Source organism: Hemitrygon akajei, chromosome 19 (genome assembly GCF_048418815.1).
Source record: "Hemitrygon akajei chromosome 19, sHemAka1.3, whole genome shotgun sequence".
NCBI lineage: Eukaryota > Metazoa > Chordata > Chondrichthyes > Myliobatiformes > Dasyatidae > Hemitrygon > Hemitrygon akajei.
In genome coordinates, this window is record NC_133142.1 from 1,073,086 (window position 1) to 1,092,914 (window position 19,829).

Here is a 19,829-nt window from a genome sequence, read left to right on the forward strand (position 1 = left end):
GATGAATGGGAGACAAAGAAAGAGGGATGTCCATACCTAAGCTGTGTTAAACTCTTAGCTCCGATGTCCTGGCAGCCGTGTTGAATTCCAGCAATCAAATACGGGACGAACTTATGGATGGAACCCTTGTCCTGGACAGCACCAGACACTCCCTGAGCCACTTTAATCTTGTCCGACTCACTGGGGGAGGGAGATATCTGAATCAGACACTGCTGCTCTCCCATATTCACTGTTACCCCGGGGCATCGGTCAGAATGAGTTCCTCCTTCCCTGACACTGATGTTGTACCCTCCAGCTGAAGACCCATCCACCCACCCAGCTGCCCTCTATTCCAATGGCCGCCACAGTCCAATGACCAATTGAACCACTCTGTCCCTTCACTGCCACTGGGTCCAAGCCTTGGACCTCCCCTCCCCTTTGCTATATGGACTGCAGTGGTTTATGTTTCCTCCCTTACCTACACCAGGAGCCATTAGAGACAGGCACTTAACTTCAGCCTGCCCAGACCCCAAGGAGACTCTGCTACCTCAGTATCTGCTTGTCCCGTGAGGAGCTTGGTCATTTTGCGCTGAAGTTGGAGGCAGAAGTGTGACAGTTCAGGGCCAAGAGTGCAGACATCCCATCTGGAGGGAGGGAGGGTGGGTTGGTGTAATCCCCAGCCAAACATAGACACACCAACCTGAAGTAGCGACTCTGGCTGCCAACATGTTTGTCCATTGCATCAACTGATCCCATCCCACGGTATTTCTTCAGCCTCACCCCATCGGTGAAGAAATATTCACCGGGCGCTTCACTCGTAGCAGCCAGGAGGGATCCCATCATCACTGGGGGAGAAGTGAGGAATGTTAGTCAGCAGAGCCAGAAAACAAAATCACCCCTCCTGCAACATGGTTCTCCCTTGACAACACCCTTTTTTCAAACAAACGTACAAAACTTCATTCAAATACAAAGGTCAGGAGTTACAATAGTTAATGAATACAAATTAAAATACAGTTATCATCTATAATGCACTCAATTCCTGGGGGGGGCCACCATTCCCAGAGACACCCCCACTGTACCCATAATGTTTGCATGTTCCCTCTCTAAGGACTCCCTGCATGAATGTACCTCCGGAAGAGGGACAGGCAGTCGGCTTGGACAGAGCCCTCAACAGCCCACTGACTGGACCCATGGATGGCCATCTTGGTCAGGCCCAAGAGCAAGCCTACCAGGACATCCTTCAAGTGGCTCGCTCCCCCCCACCCCTTACATGGTGCTTACAAACCAGGAGAGTGGGGCTGAAATGCAGCCAGAACCTGAGAACCACCCTCTTCAGATATTCAAACCTCTCACCTTCCACGTAGACATAGTACACCGACTCCTCCAGGTCCCAGATAGAACAGGTGGACGGGGCACCAGTGAACCTGCTCTGGTACACTGACTCTCCCCAGGCACAGAATGGACAGGGAGACAGAGTACACCGACTCCTCCAGGTCCCAAATAGAACAGGTAGACAGAGTACACCGACTCCTCCAGGTCCCAAATAGAACAGGTAGACAGAGCACCAGGGAACCTGCTTAAAAACCTGTGCATGGTACTGCTCTGTACAACACCTTCCACCCCAGGTCACCAATGTACAGGAGGAAGGCGCCTGCTTAAAGAGACTTTCACCAGGGGCCTCCTTCATTGCCTAAAGGTAAGACAGACCGTCACAGTGTCACAATGGCAGGCGAGGGCAATGAAGTGAAGTGTGCAAGAGCAGCCCATACAGGATCGATTTGAGTATGTTGCGGAACGGCATAGTGGGTATCTCCATGAGGCAGCTCATGCTGTATGGGACTGGCTTCCGAAGGAGATCTTGGGGATCTCCATCAGCTGAACACTCCATACCTCCAAAGCAAACCTCACACCCATCCTGACAGGATGGGAAACATCCTCCCCTGCAGTATAAGCCCTGCTCCTTGCAGGCCCAGGAGCACCCCACCCCCCCAAGACACGCAGTAGCTTCCAATAAAAACCTGGCAACTCCCACATAGGAGAATGGCCCTGGGAAGCCGCATACCCTTCTAGAGGCGGTGACTGACTGCCCTCTGCAATTGGAAGACTCAGGACCGCAGAGAACCCAATGTCTCCCGTTGCCGCAGAAGTCGTCCACCATCTTCCTCTAGGTCACGGTGACAATACAGTGGCCAATACCGAAGCATAGAGGCTACCAGCAGGTTGATGACCAATGCCCTGCCCCGGTATGAGGTTGTGCAGAGTAGACCCAACCGGCGTCCCAGCCGGGCAGAGACTTTTGTCCCACAGAGGAGCTTAGGTAAAGCCCAGATAGAGGAGTGTGGTGCTCCACACTAATGGTCTTAGCTCTTCTGATAGAGAGTCTATCTCCCACTGACCCACTAAATGACCAGGACACTTTCTCCAATTGACCGTGGCAGAGGATGCAGCCGAGAAAACCCATTGACAGTCTCGTATCCCCTGTAGGTCGACAGGGTTGGTGATCGTAAGGAGAACATCGTCAGCATAGGCTGAGAGGACTATCTTCATCTCCGGCTCGTGCAGAACTAGTCCTGTCAATTGCTTCGGAAACCAAAAGGGCACAGACAAGGATCTATCAGTCACTCCATGGCAGTGTATAACAGACAGACATGGTCGCAGTCACAATACACCCTGTCAAACACCTTATCCTGATGAGTGAGTGACAGGCCAGCCTCACGCGGGACAGATGGATCAGGACCCAGATGAGGTGGATATTGTCCTGAATGGACCGGACCAGCCCAGGATTGTGAAGGACTGGAATGGGTGCATCATTTAGGACAGCTTGGAACCCAGGCAACTGTCTGGTGGACAGGAGAGACACCATGCACCAAATCCTCAGGCAGTGAAGAAACACCTTCGGCAGCAGGAGCATGACAATCCTAAGCCAAGAAAGGGGCATCTCATCTGTCGCCAGGCTTTCGTCCATGTAGTCAGCACCCAGAATGTCCCAGAAGGCCTGGCAGAATTCCACAGTCAACCCATCCAACCGCCGGGACTTGCCTCCCGTAGCTGGTTGAGGGCACTGGTCAGTTTCTCTTGCTGCTGGGCAGGCTCAGGGACAACCTTTAACAGATCCTCCCACTGCGCTCCCTGCACTCCTCATTTGTCAATTCCGGTGAAAACAGGATCACATAAAATGAGCAAACTTCATTAACGATTACTGTCAGAGATATTCCCTCCAGACTGGTACTAATGGAAAGCCCTGGTTCCTCATCTGTGGCAGAGATGCTTGGAGAATTTTCTTCTTCCTCCTAGCCTTCCCTCTCTTTACCTTAACCCACTGCTCCTCACTAACTGTGCCACTTTTGTATCCACTACAAGCTCAGGAAGGACCAGGGGTGGGGTTTAGTGAGGGAGAACAGTTATAGGGGCAGCGGGGGTGGAGGGGGGTGGTGGGGGAGAAGGCCTGCAGAGGCCTCCTGTGCTGCCATGGTGGAGTTAACAGCCTGACATTTAGGGCAATTCCTACAAATATTCCCAAGCTCCTTGCAGGCATGGTGCTGCAGCCAATCCGTAGCTCAGGCACCCAGTAATTCTCCCATGACACACGTGAAAATCCCCCTCAGCATCCCCTGGCCATTCCAGCTCCATGAATACCTCACGACAGAGGGTATACACATTCCCAAAATGACCTCCATCTGTCTGAAACAGTATATAGGTGACTAGCAACCTCACCTCATCCAAAGAACACAGGTGAGGAAGGAGGTTTACTTCGTGGAGGTGAAGCTGCACGTTACTGAGGGTCACCTTCCTCCAATATACCCCTCCTGTACAACTTCCTTCCTTCTACTGGTACAAAGACCCCTTCTACATTTACCCGCCACCCCCCCCCCCCCCCCCCTCTCAGGGCCAGGGACACCTCTCCAGTGGACCACAGATAGAAAAGGGACTTTTGGTGCCTCTTTCCACTCCCAACCGCACACACAACCATGAGAGAGAACTTCTTCTCAGCACTTAGGGGTGCCACGATATCGCATTGTTAGTTATCAGTCTGAAAGGCGGTGGCTCTACAGGAATTCCTTCACCAGAAGCTACGGCTCCCGAGAAGTAACTGGGTTCGGCCATTTTGGAGCTGTACCTCTCAAACTCTACTGAATTAACTCAGTCACAACACTTAACAGCCTTTTGAAGAAGGGATAGGAGTCCCCTCTAGACAGGGAATTGCAGGTGAAGAAACCCCACAGCTGACTCTCCCGGCGCACAGCCTGGCCACTCAATGTTCTTCCGTCTAAGCGATAGTCCCAAGGAGTCGCTGCAGAACTTTTTACCCAGCCGTCCTGGGCCAAGTACTCCAGGTAGGAAAGGGTTTACTAACGTTAACAGTCAAGAGAAATCCATCCCAGTACCCAGTAAAAATTGCATTCCTGAACCTTGGCAAGCCGTCACCCACTGTCACTGCCACAGCCTGAGCACGGACTCAACAAAACTCGGCAAACCAGCCTTCCCCTTCCTCCAAGAATAAAACTGCTGCAGTTCTCTGCCAAAGTTGAAACATCTTTCTCCTGAACCATTCTTCAGGGTTTAATTCCCAAATAAATCAACTTTTTCTAAGAGCTCACACAACTTCGTCCGTCCCTCAGTGCGACCCTCTCTCTGTACCTGCCACCTCCACCCATATCTGGCTCCAACCTACCTGTGGATGCTCCCAGCGCCAGAGCCTTGACAATGTGTCCCACTGTCTGGATCCCTCCATCAGCGATGACAGGCACCCCAAAACGCCGGGCGTATTCAGCCACCTTGTATACCGCTGTAGCCTGCGGCCTCCCGACTGCCAGCACTGAGGGGAAGGGAGAAAAGATTGTCAGAGGAGTGCATGATGATAGATCAATTGGACAGCCAGAGACATTTTCGCAGGATAATGGCTAATATGAAAGGGCAAATATGGTGTTCAAAGGGAAGTATGGGGGGATGTCAAGAGGTAGGTTTTTTTAATATACAGAGGTGTGAACACCCTGCCAGGGATGCTGGTACAGGCAGATGCATTAAGGGCATTTAAGAAACTCTTAGATAGGCACTTGGATGATAGAAAAATGGAGGGCTATGTGGGAGGGAAGGGTAGATTGATCTTGAAGTAGGTATAACATAGTGGGCTGAAGGGTCTGTACTGCTGTATGCTTCTGTGTTCTCCCTCTGACCACTGGGTTTCACTGGTTTCCTCCCACATCTTGACAGATGGGTTGGCAGGAGAGAAACATCTTTGCGCAACTGTTTTAAGACATTAGAAGACAAACCCTGCCAGGTAAACTGGGTCAAGAGACAGGAACTAAACATAAACAACATGAGAACAGACACTTTGATCCACCTGACCCATAACTGTACAAGCCCCTGCCCTCCATGTACCAATCCAAATACCTCTTAAACGATGCAATTGTACGCACCTCAACCACTTCCTGTGGCAGTTCATTAAACTATCCTCTGTGTAAGCAAGTTCCCTCTCAGGTCACTTTTAAATCTCTCTGCTCTGGCCACTCTACTTTCGGACTCCCCAGCCCTTGGTAAGACTGCGCTATACACTCTAGTTGTATTTACTCCTGATCGATATGGGAAAGACATTTCTGCAGTCAACACTATCAATTCCTCTTTATATCTCTCAGTCATATACCCTTAACCCCGTCCGTTCCAAGAAGAAGAGAGCCAGCGTCTCCCGTGACTCCTCAGCACTGAGCACCCTCCTGGAATCACAGTTGGACAGGATATTGAAGGAGGTATTTGGCACACTGGCCTTTAGTCAGTCAGTGCAGTGTACAGGAGTTGGCAGGTCACAGTGCAGTTCTACAAGAATTGCACATTTGGAATGAGCTGTTCTAAAAAGCCATCTCATAGGCACTCTAGCAACTCCCCTCCTGGAATCTAGCACCAATCTACCTGCATATTGACTATTTAGCACTGCCCTATTGGCATGCATTTTCTATCTCCCGTTGTTTTCTGAAGGCCACATCCTTACTACTGTTTGGGGGTCTGTGTACAAAATCAGTGTGTTTTTACCTTCGCAGTTCCTTATCTCTATCCACAATGATTCAACACTTTCCGACCCTATGTCACCTCTTTCTAATGACTTAATTTCATTTTTTTAAAACAACAGAGCAACGCCACCCCGTCTGCCTTCCTGCCTGTCCTTTTGATACAATGGACATTAAGCTCCCAGCTCTAATATTCTTCCAGCCATGATTCAGTGATGCCTACATCATACCTGCCAATCTGTAACTGTGCAGCAAGTTTATCTACCTTATTCCATATGCTGCACATATCCACATACAGCACCTTCAGTCCTGTATTCACCCTTCTTGATTTTTTCCACCTTTTACGTTGTAACTCAACCTGTTGACTGCAATTTTGCCCTATCTCTCCTCACTAATCATTGCCTGTTTGTAAACTAGCTACCTCATCTTCAGCACTATTATCTGCCTTTCTTACGATACATATTCCATTGAAATATATGCAGCTCAGGACACTAGTCACACCATGCTCAACCTTTTTGAATCCTAACTTTGTCTGAGGTCTTACCAGCATCTGCCTCCACAGCCTCTCCACTAACAAGAGGATTAGTTAATGACACAGGAAGGAAAAGTAAAGATGTCCCAAAAAATGAATTTAGAGAGCTAGACAGAAAGCTGAGAGAAAAGGGAGGGTAGTAATTTCAGTCCTGACGAAGGGTCTCGGCCCGAAACGTCAACAGCGCTTCTCCCTATAGATGCTGCCTGGCCTGCTGTGTTCCACCAGCATTTTGTGTGTGTTGTAGTAATTTCTGGATTGCTACCTGTGCCACCTACCAGTGAGGGTGAAAGCAGGATGATTTGGCAGATTCAATTGAATTGACTTTATTTCTTACATCCTTCACATACATGAGTAAAACTCTTTACATTATATCTCTGTCTAAATGTGCAATTTACAGTAATTAGTAATAAATAGTATGTACAACAGGACAGTCAATGTAGCATAGAAATACAATTGTATCAGCGTTAAGTGTATCAGTCTGATGGGTCTGGTGGAAGAAGCTGGTGCAGGGGCAGTTCTTCAGGTTCTTGGTTCATTGGGATCTCTTCTGGGGGAGGTATGACTGTTCAAAAGTGACGGGTTGTACCTGAACCTGAGGGAGACTAATGTTCTCACAGGCAGGTTTGTTAGAGCTGTTGGGGAGGGTTTAAACTAATTTGGCAGGTGGATAGGAACTGGAATGAAGAGACTCAGGATAGGACGGATGGTGAAGAAACAAAGATGTGGTGCAGTCAGACTGTCAGGAAGGGCAGGCAGATGATAGGACAAAATTGCAGCCAGCAGGGTGAGTATCAGTGCATTAGGGATGCAGAATCAAAAAGGATAGCAAATGCAGCACTCAGTGTTATATCTCAATGCATGGAGTACAAGAGATAAGGTGGATGACCTTGTTACATTATTACAGATTGTCAGGTACGATGTTGTGTCCATCACTGAATCGTGGCTGAACGATGTTTGTAGCTGGGAGCTGAATGTCCGAGGTTACATATTGTATAGGGAGCTTAGGGTAAAAGAACCCTTAGGAACCACTGATCACAATATGATTGAGTTCAACTTGAAATCTGATAGGGAGAAAGTAAAGTCTGTAGCAGTATTACAGCAGAATGAAATAAATTACAGTGGTCTGAGAGAGGAGTTGACAGAAGTAAATTGGAGATGCTGGCAGGGATGACAGCAGAGCAGCAATGGCGTGAGTTTCTGGGAAAAATGAAGGTGGTGCAGGACATGTGTATTCCAAATACAAAGAAATACTTAAATGGCAAAATTATACAACCATGGCTGACAAGGGAAGTCAAAGCTAATGTAAAACCAAAAAAGAGGGCAAACAACAAAGCAAAAATTAGTGGGAAGACACAGGATTGGAAAGCTTTTAAAAACCTTTGAAGAGAGCAACTAAAAGAATCATTGAAGGGAAAAGATGAAATTTGAAAGCAAGCTAGCAAACAATATTAGAGTGGATATTAAAAGCTTTTTCAAGTATGTAAAAAATAAGAGAGAAATGAGAGTGGACATAGGATCACTAGAAAATGAGCAGGAGGAATAATAACGGTGCACAAGCAGATGGCTGATTAAGTAAATGAGTATTTTGCATCAGTCTTCACTGTGGAAGACACTAGCAGTGTGCCAGATCTTGAAGGGTGTGAGGGAAGAGAAGTGGGTGCAGTTACTATTACAAGGGAGAAGGTGCTCAGAAAGCTGAAAGACATTAGAGGTACACAAGTCACCTGGAGCAGATGAACTGCACCCTAAGGTTCTGAAAGAGGTAGCATTAGAGATTATGGTGGTATTAGCAATTTTCTTTCAAAAATCATTGGACTCTGGCATGATGTGGACTGGAAAATTATAGACCAGTTAGCCAGACCTCAGTGATTGGGAGATGTTGGGAGTCAATTGTTAAGGATGAGGTGACAGAGTACTTAGTGACACAGGACAAGATAGGACAAAGTCAGCATGGTTTCCTTATGGGAAAATTTTGCCTGGCAAATCTGTTGTGATTCTTTGAAGAGATTATAAGTAGGAAAGATGAAAGGGATGCAATGGACGTTGTATACTTGGATTTTCAGGAGGCCTTTGACAAGGTGCCACACGAGGCTGCTTACCACGTTAAGAGCCCATGGTATTACAGGAAAGTTACTGGCATGATTAGACCACTGATTGATTAGTAGGAGGCAGTGAGTGGGGAAAAAAGGAACCTTGTCTGGTTGGCTGCCAGTGATTAGTGGTGTTCCGCAGGGGTCAGTGTTGGGGCCACATCTTTTTATGCTGCATATCAATGATTCAGATGATGGAATAGATGCTTTGTTCCCAAGTTTACAGATGATACAAAGATTGGTGGAAGGGCAGGTAGTGCTGAGGATATGGGTAGGCTGCAGAAAGACTTGGACAGATTAGGAGAATAGACAAGAAAGTGGCCAATGAAATACAATGTTGGAAAATGCATGGTCATGCATTTTGGTAGTAGAAATAAGTGTGCAGACTATTTTCTAAACGGAGAGAAAATCCAAATTCTGTGAGGCAAAGGGACTTGGGAGTTCATGTGCAGACACCCTAAAGGTTAACTTGCAGGTAGGGCTGGTGGTGAGGAAGGCAAATGCAATGTTAACATTTATTTCAAGAGGACTAGAATACAAGAACAGGGATGTGATGTAGAGGTTTTATAAGGCACTGGTGAGGCCTTACCTTGAGTATTGTGCACAAGCCCATCTAAAAAAAAACATGCCAGCATTAGAGAGGGCTCAGAGGAAGTTCACAAGGATGATTCCAGGAATGAAAGGGTTATCATATGAGGAACGTTTGATAGCACTGGGTCAGTACTCGCTGGAATTTAGAAAGATGAGAGGGGATCTCACTGAAACCTTTCAAATGTTGAATGGCCTAGACAGAGGATGTGGCAAGGATGTTTCCCATGGTGGGGGAGTCTAGGGCAAGAGGGCACAGCCTCATGATAGAGGGGCGCCCACTTAAAACAAAGATGTGGAGAAATTTCTTTTGGCAGAGGGTGGTAAATTTGTGGTAATTATTACCACAGGTAGCTGTGGAGGCCGGGTCATTGGGTGTATTTAAGGCAGAGACTGAGAGGTTCTCGACTGGACACAGCATCAAAGGTTACGAGGAGAAGGACGGGGAGTGGGGCTGAGGAGGGGAAAGAAAGGATCAGCCATGATTGAATGGCTGAGCAGACTCAATGGGCAAATGTCCTATTTCTGCTCCTATGCCTTATGGTCTTGTGATTGAGTCCCATTGCAACACCACAGACACAAAACTGGAAGACCTTCCAATAGAATGGATATCCACAAAGCTTCATTCGAAGGTGCTTCAGTCAGAAACCAAATATACAAACTACACAAACGATGAATAAATGAATTGTATTGCCGTACATAAAAAACGTCTTGAAATTGACAGCAAGACTGGTTCAGCAAAACAACATCACAGTTGCTCACAAACCGACTGCAACTTCGAGGAGGAACTCATCAAAACTCAAAGAACAAGACGTCACTGATAGAACAAATGTTATCTGCAGTATAGTGACTGCAACACAAGAAGTACTATGTTGGTCAAACTATCAATCAGGCTACACAAGCGTCAGCTAGCGAGCAGAAGGCATGACCCATCTTGCTAGTATCAGCTCATGAAAATGAAGGAAGTCACCAATTCAACCATATGACAGCCAGAGTCTTGACTCAAGCTAGAACAACGATGAGAATTTCTCGGAAGCATGGATCTCTACAGAAGGATTCGTCAACAAACACTTCGACACAGATCAGGTATATGAACCCGTACACAGAAAAGACATCAACAATCAATGTATCACCAATATTCTCGGAATCTGTACAGCGAAGCAAACACTTCCAGCGGACCTCCCTCAAAGCTAGCCAATTAGGAACCTCTACTGCTAAACTGTTCAGTGTTTTGAATCAGCCAACCACATCAATATCCATTCAGACCCCGGAAGAGTCAACACTTTCACTGTGCGTTGATGATGGCTTCTTGATTGGAGCCAAAATTTTGCCAAGCTCGGAGATCAACCAAACTTCCAACCTCTCCACTAACTGTTCTGACACTCTGGTTCCCATCACCCCCCCCCCCCCCCCCACAACTCTAAACTACACCATGCAGCATTAACAAACCTTCCTGATAGGATATTAGTCCCCCTCCAGTTCAGGTGCAAACCATCCCTTCTGTACAGGTCCCAATGATCCCAATGGAAAGGAGCCTAATGATCCAAAAATCTATGTCCTCCCTCCGAAATCAACTCCTTAGCCACATATTAAACTGTATAATCTTCCTAGTTCTGGGCTCACTAGCACGTGGCACGGTTAGCAATCCTGAGATCACAGTCCTGGAGGTCCTACCCTTTAACTTAGCACATAATTCCCCATGCAGAACTTCGTCACTCATTCTATTTCATTAGTACCTACATGGACCACGGCTTCTGACTGTTCACTCTCCCACTTAGAATGCTGAGAACTCGATCAGAGATATCCCCAGACCCTGGTACCTGGGAATCTTGTTCCCACCCACAAAACCCCCTATCCATTCCCTTAACGAATCCCCCATCACTATAGCGTGCCTTTTCTCCTTTCCATCTCAGTCACAGAGGCAGAGACCCCAACCACTGTGGCTTTCCTCTGTTAGGTCAATCACCACCTCCCCACCGCCTCCAGATAGTAATGAAAGTGATATACCTGCTGCTCCTGAGGGGAATGGCCACAGGGGTACTCTGCACTGGCTCCTTAACCCCTTTCCCCTTCCTGACTGTCACTCTTGCTCCTGTGCCCTGCTCCTTGAGTATCACTACCTCTCTACATGTCCCTTCAGCCTCCCAAATGATCCGGAGTTTATCCAGTTCCTTAATGTGGATTGTAAGGAGCTGCAGCTGGATGCACGTCTCATAGTTGTAGTTGTCAGGGACGCAGGAGGTCTTCCTGCCTTCCCACATCCCACAGAAGGAGCATTCATCTATCCTGCCTGGCATCTCTGCTGTCCTAACTGAGCAGATATATAGAAGGGAAGGGAGAAAAACTTAACCTAGAGTTTTTCTTTTCTTTGCTTTCTCTGACTGAAGCCTCCAACAGCTAATGCCAAGATCACCATTCTGATTCTGCCCACTCAGACAAGGGCTGCAGCATGCCACCACCTTTGTTTAATTTGCTCTTTGCTAAACAATCCTAAACTCCCAATGGTTGCTGGTCAAAGTTCTTTTTCGCTGTAATGATCCGCTGCTACCTTTTGTACTTGGGTAGTGGACCTAACTGAAGTCCTATCCTCTCAAAATTTCCAACATCTGAATGGCTGCTGATCCAAGCTCTCCTGGTGCCAGACATAAAGTGAAGATCCCTCCACACACTCCAGTACATCTCAGATAAGAGCAAATAAAAGGAAATTTAGATGAAAACAGAAGTTTCATTCACTTCACACACTCGCTGGGCATCAACGTCCAATAATCAGTGCCTAAGGAACAGGCCCTTCAGCCTGTCATGTACACACTAACCATCCAGGACCCATCTAGACGAATCTAAAGGAGCATCATTCAGTTTGTACACATCTCCACCTGGGTAATAAGTCCCCATGCAGATAAATGATGTGAGAGTCTCTGCTTCCATGGTCCCCTTAGGTAGTGCTATCCAGATTCCAAACCACCCCCCCACCCCAGTGTCCCAGGGAAAATACTCTACCCCAAACACCCTCCCCCTTACCTTGCAGCTGTGACCTCTAGGTTTATACACATCTGCTGTGGGGAAGCATTTCTCACCACCCATTCTGTATATGTCGCTTACAGAGTCAAACACAGCACAAAGACAGGTCCATCAGCACATTTTCTGATGCTGACCACATGTCTACCCAAGTCAGTCTCATTCGTCTTTTCTAATCTTTCTGATCTACATCGTTACACAAATATCTTCCAAACGTAACAGCTGTACCAACTCTCCCACTTCCTCTGGCAGCTCAGTCCATAGCCCCCACCCCAATCCTCAGTTAAATCTTTCTCCTCTCACCTTAAATCTCTGCACTCTGGTTTTTGATTCACCACCATCTAACTCCACCCCTTGTGAATTTATAAACCTCTATAAGGTCACCCCTCAACTTTGTTCACTCCACGGAAAACAGCCCTAGCCTATCCAATCTCTCCACATAACTGACACACTCCATCCCCAGTAAGATCATCCTGAGGAAGATCTCCAGTAAACCAAATAACACCAGAATGCTGCCTGGATTAGAGAGCATGGGCTATAACGAGAGGTTGGACAAACTTGGGTTGTTCTCTCTGGAGTGACACAGGCTGAGGGGAAGATCTGTTCAAAGTTTCTAAGGTTATGAGAGGCATAGATGGAAGAGATAGACAATATCTTTTCTCCCCCAGGGTCAAAATAACTAATACCAGAGGGCTTGCATTTAAGGTGTCAAATCATGGAGGAACCTTCACGAACTCCCACAGCCCCCGATGACCCTGCCATTTTAGTCTCTGAAACCAACATGAGAGCATTCTTCAGGAGGGTGAGCCCACAGAAAACATCCGGCCCAGATGGGGAACCTGGCCGAGTACTAAAGACCTGTGCTGATAACTGACTGGAGTGTCACTGAGATCGTTAACCTCTCACTCAGGCAGTCTGAGATATTCACCTGCTTCAAGCAGGCCTCAATGACTATCGTCCAGTAGCACTAACATCCACTGTGAAGAAGTGCTTTAAGAGGTTAGTGATGAACTCCTGCCACTCCAATTTGCCTACTGGAACAGAAATTAACAGCAGATGCCATTTCATTGGCTCTTCACGCAACTCTGGAATATCTGGACAGTGAAGAAGCATACATCAGGATGCTCTTTATCGACTACAGTTCGGCATTCAATACTACCGTCCCCTCAAAACTAATCAGTAAGCTTCAAGACTTTGACCTCAATACCTCCTTGTGCAATTAGATCCTCAATTTCCTCACCTGAAACCAGTTAGTTTGGATTCGCAACAACATCTCCACAATCTCCATCAGCATAGGTGCACCACAAGGCTGTGTGCTTAGCCCGCTGCTCTACTTGCTTTACACTTATGACTGTGTGGCTAAGCACAGCTCCATTGCCATATTTAAGTTTGCTGAGGTCACCACTGTCGTTGGCTGAATCAAAGGTGATGATGAGTCAGCATAAGGAGAGAGACTGAAAATCTGGCTGAGTGGTGCCACAACGATTTTTTACTCAGTGTCAACAAGACCAAGGAGCTGATTATTGACTTCCAAAGGTCCATGAGCCAGTCCTCATGAGGAAATCAGAGGTGGAGAGAGCCCACAACTTTAAATTCTTTGGTGTTATCATTTCAGAGGACCTGTCCTGGGCCCAGCATGCAAGTACAATTATGAAGGAAGCACAGCAGCGCTTCTACTTTCTTAGGAGTTTGCAAAGATTTGGTGTGACATCTAAAACTCTGACAAGCCTCTATAGATGTGCGGTGGAGGGTACATTGATTGGCTGCATCACAGCTTGGTACGGAAACACCGATGTCTTTGAACGGAAAACCCTACAAAAAGTAATGGATACAGCCCAGTCTATCATGGGTAAAGCATTCCCACCATTAAGCACATCTACAGGGAGCACAGTCACTGGAAAGCAATATCCATCACCACCCAGGCCAGGATCTCTTCTTGCTGCTGTCATCAGGAAGAAGGTACAGGAGCTTCGGTATTCACACCACCAGGTTTAGCAACAGTTATTACCCCTCAACCATTAGGCTCTTGAACCAGAGGGGATAACTTCACTCAACTTATTAACACAACCTACGGGCTCACTCTTGAGTACTCTTCATATCATGGTCTTGATATTTATTGCTTAGTATTTTTTTATTGTCTTTTGTATTTGCATAGCTTGCTGTCCGTCCTTTTGTGTGTGGTCTTTCATTCATTCTATTGTGTTTCTTGGACTTACTGAGAATACCCACAAGAAAATGAATCTCAGGGTTGTATATGGTGACATATGTGTACTTCGATAATAAATTTACTTTGAACTTTGCGGAAATGTGAGGAGCAAGTTTTTTTAAAAAACAGAGTGGTGGGTATGTGGAATGTGCAGTTTGGGGTGGTGGTAGAGGCAGATACATTACAGACATTTAGAAAGGGCACGTGATTGTGAGGGAAATGGAAGGATATGGACATTGTATAGACAGAAGGAATTTGTTTAGTTGGTCAGTTGATTACTAATTTGGCCCAACATTGTGGGCTGAAGGGCCTGTTCCTGTGCTGTATTGTTCTATGTTGTCGAACTACACACGGTATCCCAGCTATGACTTCTGCAAAGATTTATCAGAACCTCCCTGCTATGCCTTGCCAGAACATATACACTTTCCTCATCTCGTGACCCTGTGCTGTCACCTTCAGACTTGTCCATTCATCACTCCTCCTCACTACCCATTGTGTTTCCTCACAGACTTCATCTCACTCACACAGTCACACACAGGCTGGTGTTGCAGGCACTTGGGTTAGTGACGTGCAGCCACACAGGACAGAGAGCCAGTGATGGGGTTGGGTGCAGCAGGGAGGGGAGCAAACAGAAGACAGTCACGGCCCAGCACCCGAAGAAACACTTACTAAAGGAGCCCGACACAGTCGACGGGAGTTTGGGGCTGAGAGACTTTATGTCTGGAGGAATCTTGGGTGCAGCTGAATCAGAGTGTGGAGAGAGAAAGAGAGAAGAAAGGGCGGGTGTTACAGTGAGTGCAGAGAGGGAAGAGAGGAGAGCTGGAGGTGAGAAAAGACCCATCATAAGATTGACCGGAGGTCACATCTAACCCACAGGCACCATTCCCCCACCTTCCCAGGTCCATTATCCCACTGCTCCCACCAGCCCTCACTGACATGGTCACCAACATAATGTACCCAGTGGGAACACCCTTCCCACTCCCACATCCTCCATTAGCAACTCTCCCTCACCCTTACTAATGGCCCACAATCAGCTTCTTAGGATAAATATTCCCAGATTCAGAGACCAGAGGGAATTCTACTGACCCATCTCCCCGTCATTTGCCCCAAGCAGACGGAACATTTCTCAGACCCAGACTGTCCACTCGTTTCTCCCCTTGTCCTTTTAAACTCTGGGCCAAGTCCCTCTCCCCCCTCCACCCCAACCACCCACTGTCCCCTACCCAGTTGACTGCGTCTTGCTTCAGATTTCTGCATCTGCTACTGTCCCCCCCACCCCACCTTCCCGTATCTCCACTCCGGTCCCTGAATCCCAATATTCTAAAACTGGTGCATCATGCTTCCCACCCTCACTCTGCCTGTTCACTGTGCCCATGCCACTCCCTCTCCCCACCTCAGCATCTCCTGCATCAGCAGCAAACATGTCACTGACCTAGAGAGGATGTTTCCTATAGTCAGGGAGTCTAGGACCACAGTGCACAGCCTCAGAATAAAGAGATGTTGATTTAGAACAGAGCTGAGGAGGAATTTTTTTTAGCCAGAGGATGGTGAGTCTGTGGAATTCACTGGTGCAGACAGCTGTAGAGACCAAGTCTTTAAGTATATTTAAAACACAGATTGATAGGTGCTTGATTTGTCAGGGAGTCATAGGTTACGGGGACAAGGCAGGAGAATACGGTTGAGTAGGATAATATATCAGCCGTGATGGAATGGCAGAGCAGACTCAATGGGCTGAATGGCCTGATTCTGCTCCTATGTTGTACGGTCTAATGGCACTGACAGTCCAGTTATCAGTCATTAACCCTGACTGTCAAATATCAGGGCCCTGGCTCTGAGCTGTAGTACCTCCTCCAGACCCTGCACACACCCACTGGTGTGGTTACCTTTTACCCAGTACCTGCATAGGAAGCTGAATCTCAAGCCCTCGTTTGTGTAACCCCAAGGATGCAGGGCAGCCGCAAAGGTGAGAGCTCAGCTGAAGGTGGGCAAGTAATCTTCACAGAACAATTACTGGTCCCACATACCCTACACCTGAGAGAGTGAGAGAGGCAGTGAGATTTCTATCTTTCATCACACACAGAGTGGTGGGTGCTGCCAGAGGTAGTGGTGTAGGCAGATACGACAATGGTAGTTCAGAGGCCATTGGACAGACGCATGGTCAGGCAGGTAAAGGAGGGGCAGGGACCCTGTTCAGGCAGAAGGAATTCAGTATCTTGGTCAGCACAGATGTGTTGGGCCAAATGGCCTGTTCCTATGCTGTTTGTTCCAGAGAGCAAGAGAGGACAAAAGTAAATGACCAGGGAACAAGCAGTGCCACGGATGAAGGGGAGGGGCAGTGTTTAGGGAGCCAGGAATAAAGTGCCATCAAGGGGCAGACATGGGTCAGAGGGAGACGGAAAGCAGAATATCCCACAGAGGAACCCCAGTGCTCAGGAATTCCGATCCTACCTTCTTGTGTGATGCAGATAGAGCCGCTGCCCATCCCCACTCGCAGAGCATCCACCCCAGCGTCGATCAGGTTCTTCGCCTGCGCTGCCGTCACCACTGTGTATGGGGGGGGGTTAACGAGGATAAAACCAGAACTGTCAGATAAAACCAGCTGTACATAACCACGCTGTGGGAGATGTGGGAAGTGAGGCAGGCAGGTGGTTAGGGGAAGACAGGGCAGACAAGACACACACCAACAGCGCAACAGACTGTGGGAATCCATGTCAGCACCAAACCGCACGTGGATCATGGACACAGAACCATAGGTTTCTGCAGGGATTCTTTCAGAACGCTGCCAACACCCGGACACTGAGTTCACTCACCGTTCCCGCCAATAACCTGTAAGTCCGGATACTTTTCTTTAATGTGCTGGATCATGTGGATCTGGAAAATGGAGTTTCCCTGCGAGGAATCCTGCAGAAAACAAAGGGAGGAGGTATACTGACTCCCACATGATCGATTCTTTGCCCTCCTCTTCCCCACATGGTCAAATAAATCTCTTCCCTCCCCCAAACCACACTGACTCTCACGATGGGACGGCGCCACAAATAGTGCCAGTTTGTCAGTGAGAATGGGATACTCACCAGGACCACAGCGTCCACCCCTGCCTGCACCAGGAGGTCGAGCCGATATTTGTCGTCAGCATGGGTGCCGATGGCTGCCCCACACAGCAGCTGCTTGCGGGAGTCCTTGGAGGCGAGGGGGTAGTCCCGGTTCTTCTTCAGGTCGGTCCGAGCGATGATGGCCACCAGCTGGTCGTCCTCATTAACAATTGGGAGCTTCCCTGGGGGAAGTGGGTGGGGCAGAGTTCAGCTGGTGATTCACACTTCACCCACTCCTAAAGATCACGCTCCACCCCATCCCTACTCCCCACTCCTCTTACCGAGGGGTCACAGTAAAGGGTGCAGTGTTTCTGGTTCTCCACCCCCTACCTCAGGACCCCTCCACAGTCTGTAGCTATCACCAGTGGTCAGGAACGGCTGGCAGCAGTCGTTAATGATCACCAGCAGTCAGTAATAGTCACCAGTGGTCACTAGCCATCAGCACCTTTCTTGCTCCTTTGCAGGATCTCGTTGGCCTCCTTCAGGGTAATGGCCGCTGGAGCCACGACCAGGTCCTCCCTCCTCGTCATCACCTGCAGCAGAGGGTCAGAGGTCAGTAGGCCCCACCCCGATCATAGACCCTGATAATGCTAGACCTCCAATCCTCAATGCACCTCAAACCTTGACCCTGGCAATGCCTGAATCTGACCCCAGTAACCCCCAACACCTGACCCTCATCACCCACGACACCCCAACCTTCAACCATGGCAATAACGGACTCCCACAATGGCCTACCCTGTCGACATCTGACCGCTGACCCTGAACAATGCCCAATGCCAAGCCTTGACCCCAGGAATGCCTGAATTCCTCAGTCTGGCATCGCCCAGCCTTCCAAACCCCTGACCCCAACCAAAAAGTGGGAATGAACAGTGGATCTTCACTGAATGACAGTGCAAGAGGACTTCTGCCATCACAGCCCAGTAACCACTTCCACAGCCAATGGCCCCCTTCACTGGGTTATCCCTGGGCTAATTCCCCCACCCCAGCTGTAGGATGTGTCTGAACCCAGCTACCTCTTCCCACATCTCGGCCTTGCAGCCCCTCCACATACCTCAGCCAGCGGGAGGTCGTGCTTCTCCTGTGTCAGAAAGTCGATGTCTCGGGATGAGATGATTCCAACCAGTTTCCCCCCCAGCTTTCCAGAATCGGTGATGGGAATCCCGCAGAACCCGTGCCGAGCCTTTGCCTCGAAAACGTCGCGGACCTGATCCCGGGGGCTCATCACCACTGGGTCCGTGATGAATCCCTGTTCATATTTCTGGAAATCCCCATCACAGTTAGCCAGTCACACAGCCTGACCATCCACCCCTTATCAAAACCCCAACCTGACTCCACCTTCGACCCAAGCCCAGACCCTCACCACAATCCCAACCTCCGAACCAACTCGCAACTCCATCTGGTCTCTGACACCAACCTAACCTCTGACCCAAATCACCCTACCCTGATCTCATATGACCCCAATACCCCCACTGTCACTAAATGGCACCCACCACACCTCATATCTGGTCACCATTCATGAACAAGCCCCACCCCTTCACCAGGACCCCAATCCCCCTCATCCCCACCACCCCCTCCCTAACGGAGCAGCCTTCACCGAGACACCCCCACCTTGGGGAAAGTGTCCATACCTTCACCCTGCGCACTTGGTTGGCCTGGAACTCAGGGGTGCAGTTGTGGTGAATGAAACCGATTCCTCCCATCAGCTGTGGGCAGAGAAGGGAGGGGAGGGGAAAAGAAAAGAGACCATCAGACACAAACCCTGCACAAAACATCTTAATGTCAGCCCAACACCCTCACCCTGACACACCAACACCATCCCAACACCCCTTACCCTGACATATAAGCACACCAACATCCCCCCAACAACCTATCCTGTACCCCAACACACCACACCCATTGCATCACCCTGCCATCCCAACATCTGACAGCAGTCAGTGTCCATGGACAAGCTCACCCAGACCCTGATTCCCCAAAAGCATGCATCTCAGCTCAGGGTCTTAAATTTCATCGTTCCCCACCATCCATCTACCTCCTTTGAACATGGAAGTAATATTGGGTGTTGGTTAACATGCAGGGAATCCTGCACAAAGACTCTCGAGTCTCTTTTCACCTCAGATTTTTGAACTTTCTCTCCATTTGCTTTTATTCCTTCTACCAACGTGCATGACTACGTACTTCCCAACACTCTATTCCACCCGCCACTTGTTTGCCCATTCTCCCAATCTGTCCGAGTCCTTCTACAGACTCCCTATTTCATTAGCACTACTCTCACCTCCACCTGTCTTCGTATCACCTGCAAACATGGCCACAAATCCATCAATTCCTGTG

At 48.5% G+C, this 19,829-nt stretch overlaps 1 protein-coding gene across 3 annotated transcripts in view; it reads right to left on the reverse strand.

Annotated features, from left to right (window-relative positions):
* impdh2 (IMP (inosine 5'-monophosphate) dehydrogenase 2) overlaps positions 1-19,829 on the reverse strand; it is a 39,619-nt gene that overhangs the window by 860 nt on the left and 18,930 nt on the right. For 2 of the 3 annotated variants that reach the window (XM_073071959.1, XM_073071960.1), the window contains exons 4-13: positions 19,130-19,204; positions 18,553-18,759; positions 17,947-18,034; positions 17,484-17,683; positions 17,223-17,313; positions 16,861-16,956; positions 15,082-15,153; positions 4,652-4,795; positions 680-824; positions 37-180 (exon numbers count right to left, since the gene is read on the reverse strand). In XM_073071959.1, the coding sequence (XP_072928060.1) occupies positions 37-180; positions 680-824; positions 4,652-4,795; positions 15,082-15,153; positions 16,861-16,956; positions 17,223-17,313; positions 17,484-17,683; positions 17,947-18,034; positions 18,553-18,759; positions 19,130-19,204 (1,262 nt within the window). The remainder of the gene's footprint in view (positions 1-36; positions 181-679; positions 825-4,651; positions 4,796-15,081; positions 15,154-16,860; positions 16,957-17,222; positions 17,314-17,483; positions 17,684-17,946; positions 18,035-18,552; positions 18,760-19,129; positions 19,205-19,829) is intronic. The other variant, XM_073071961.1, reaches the window with a different exon arrangement.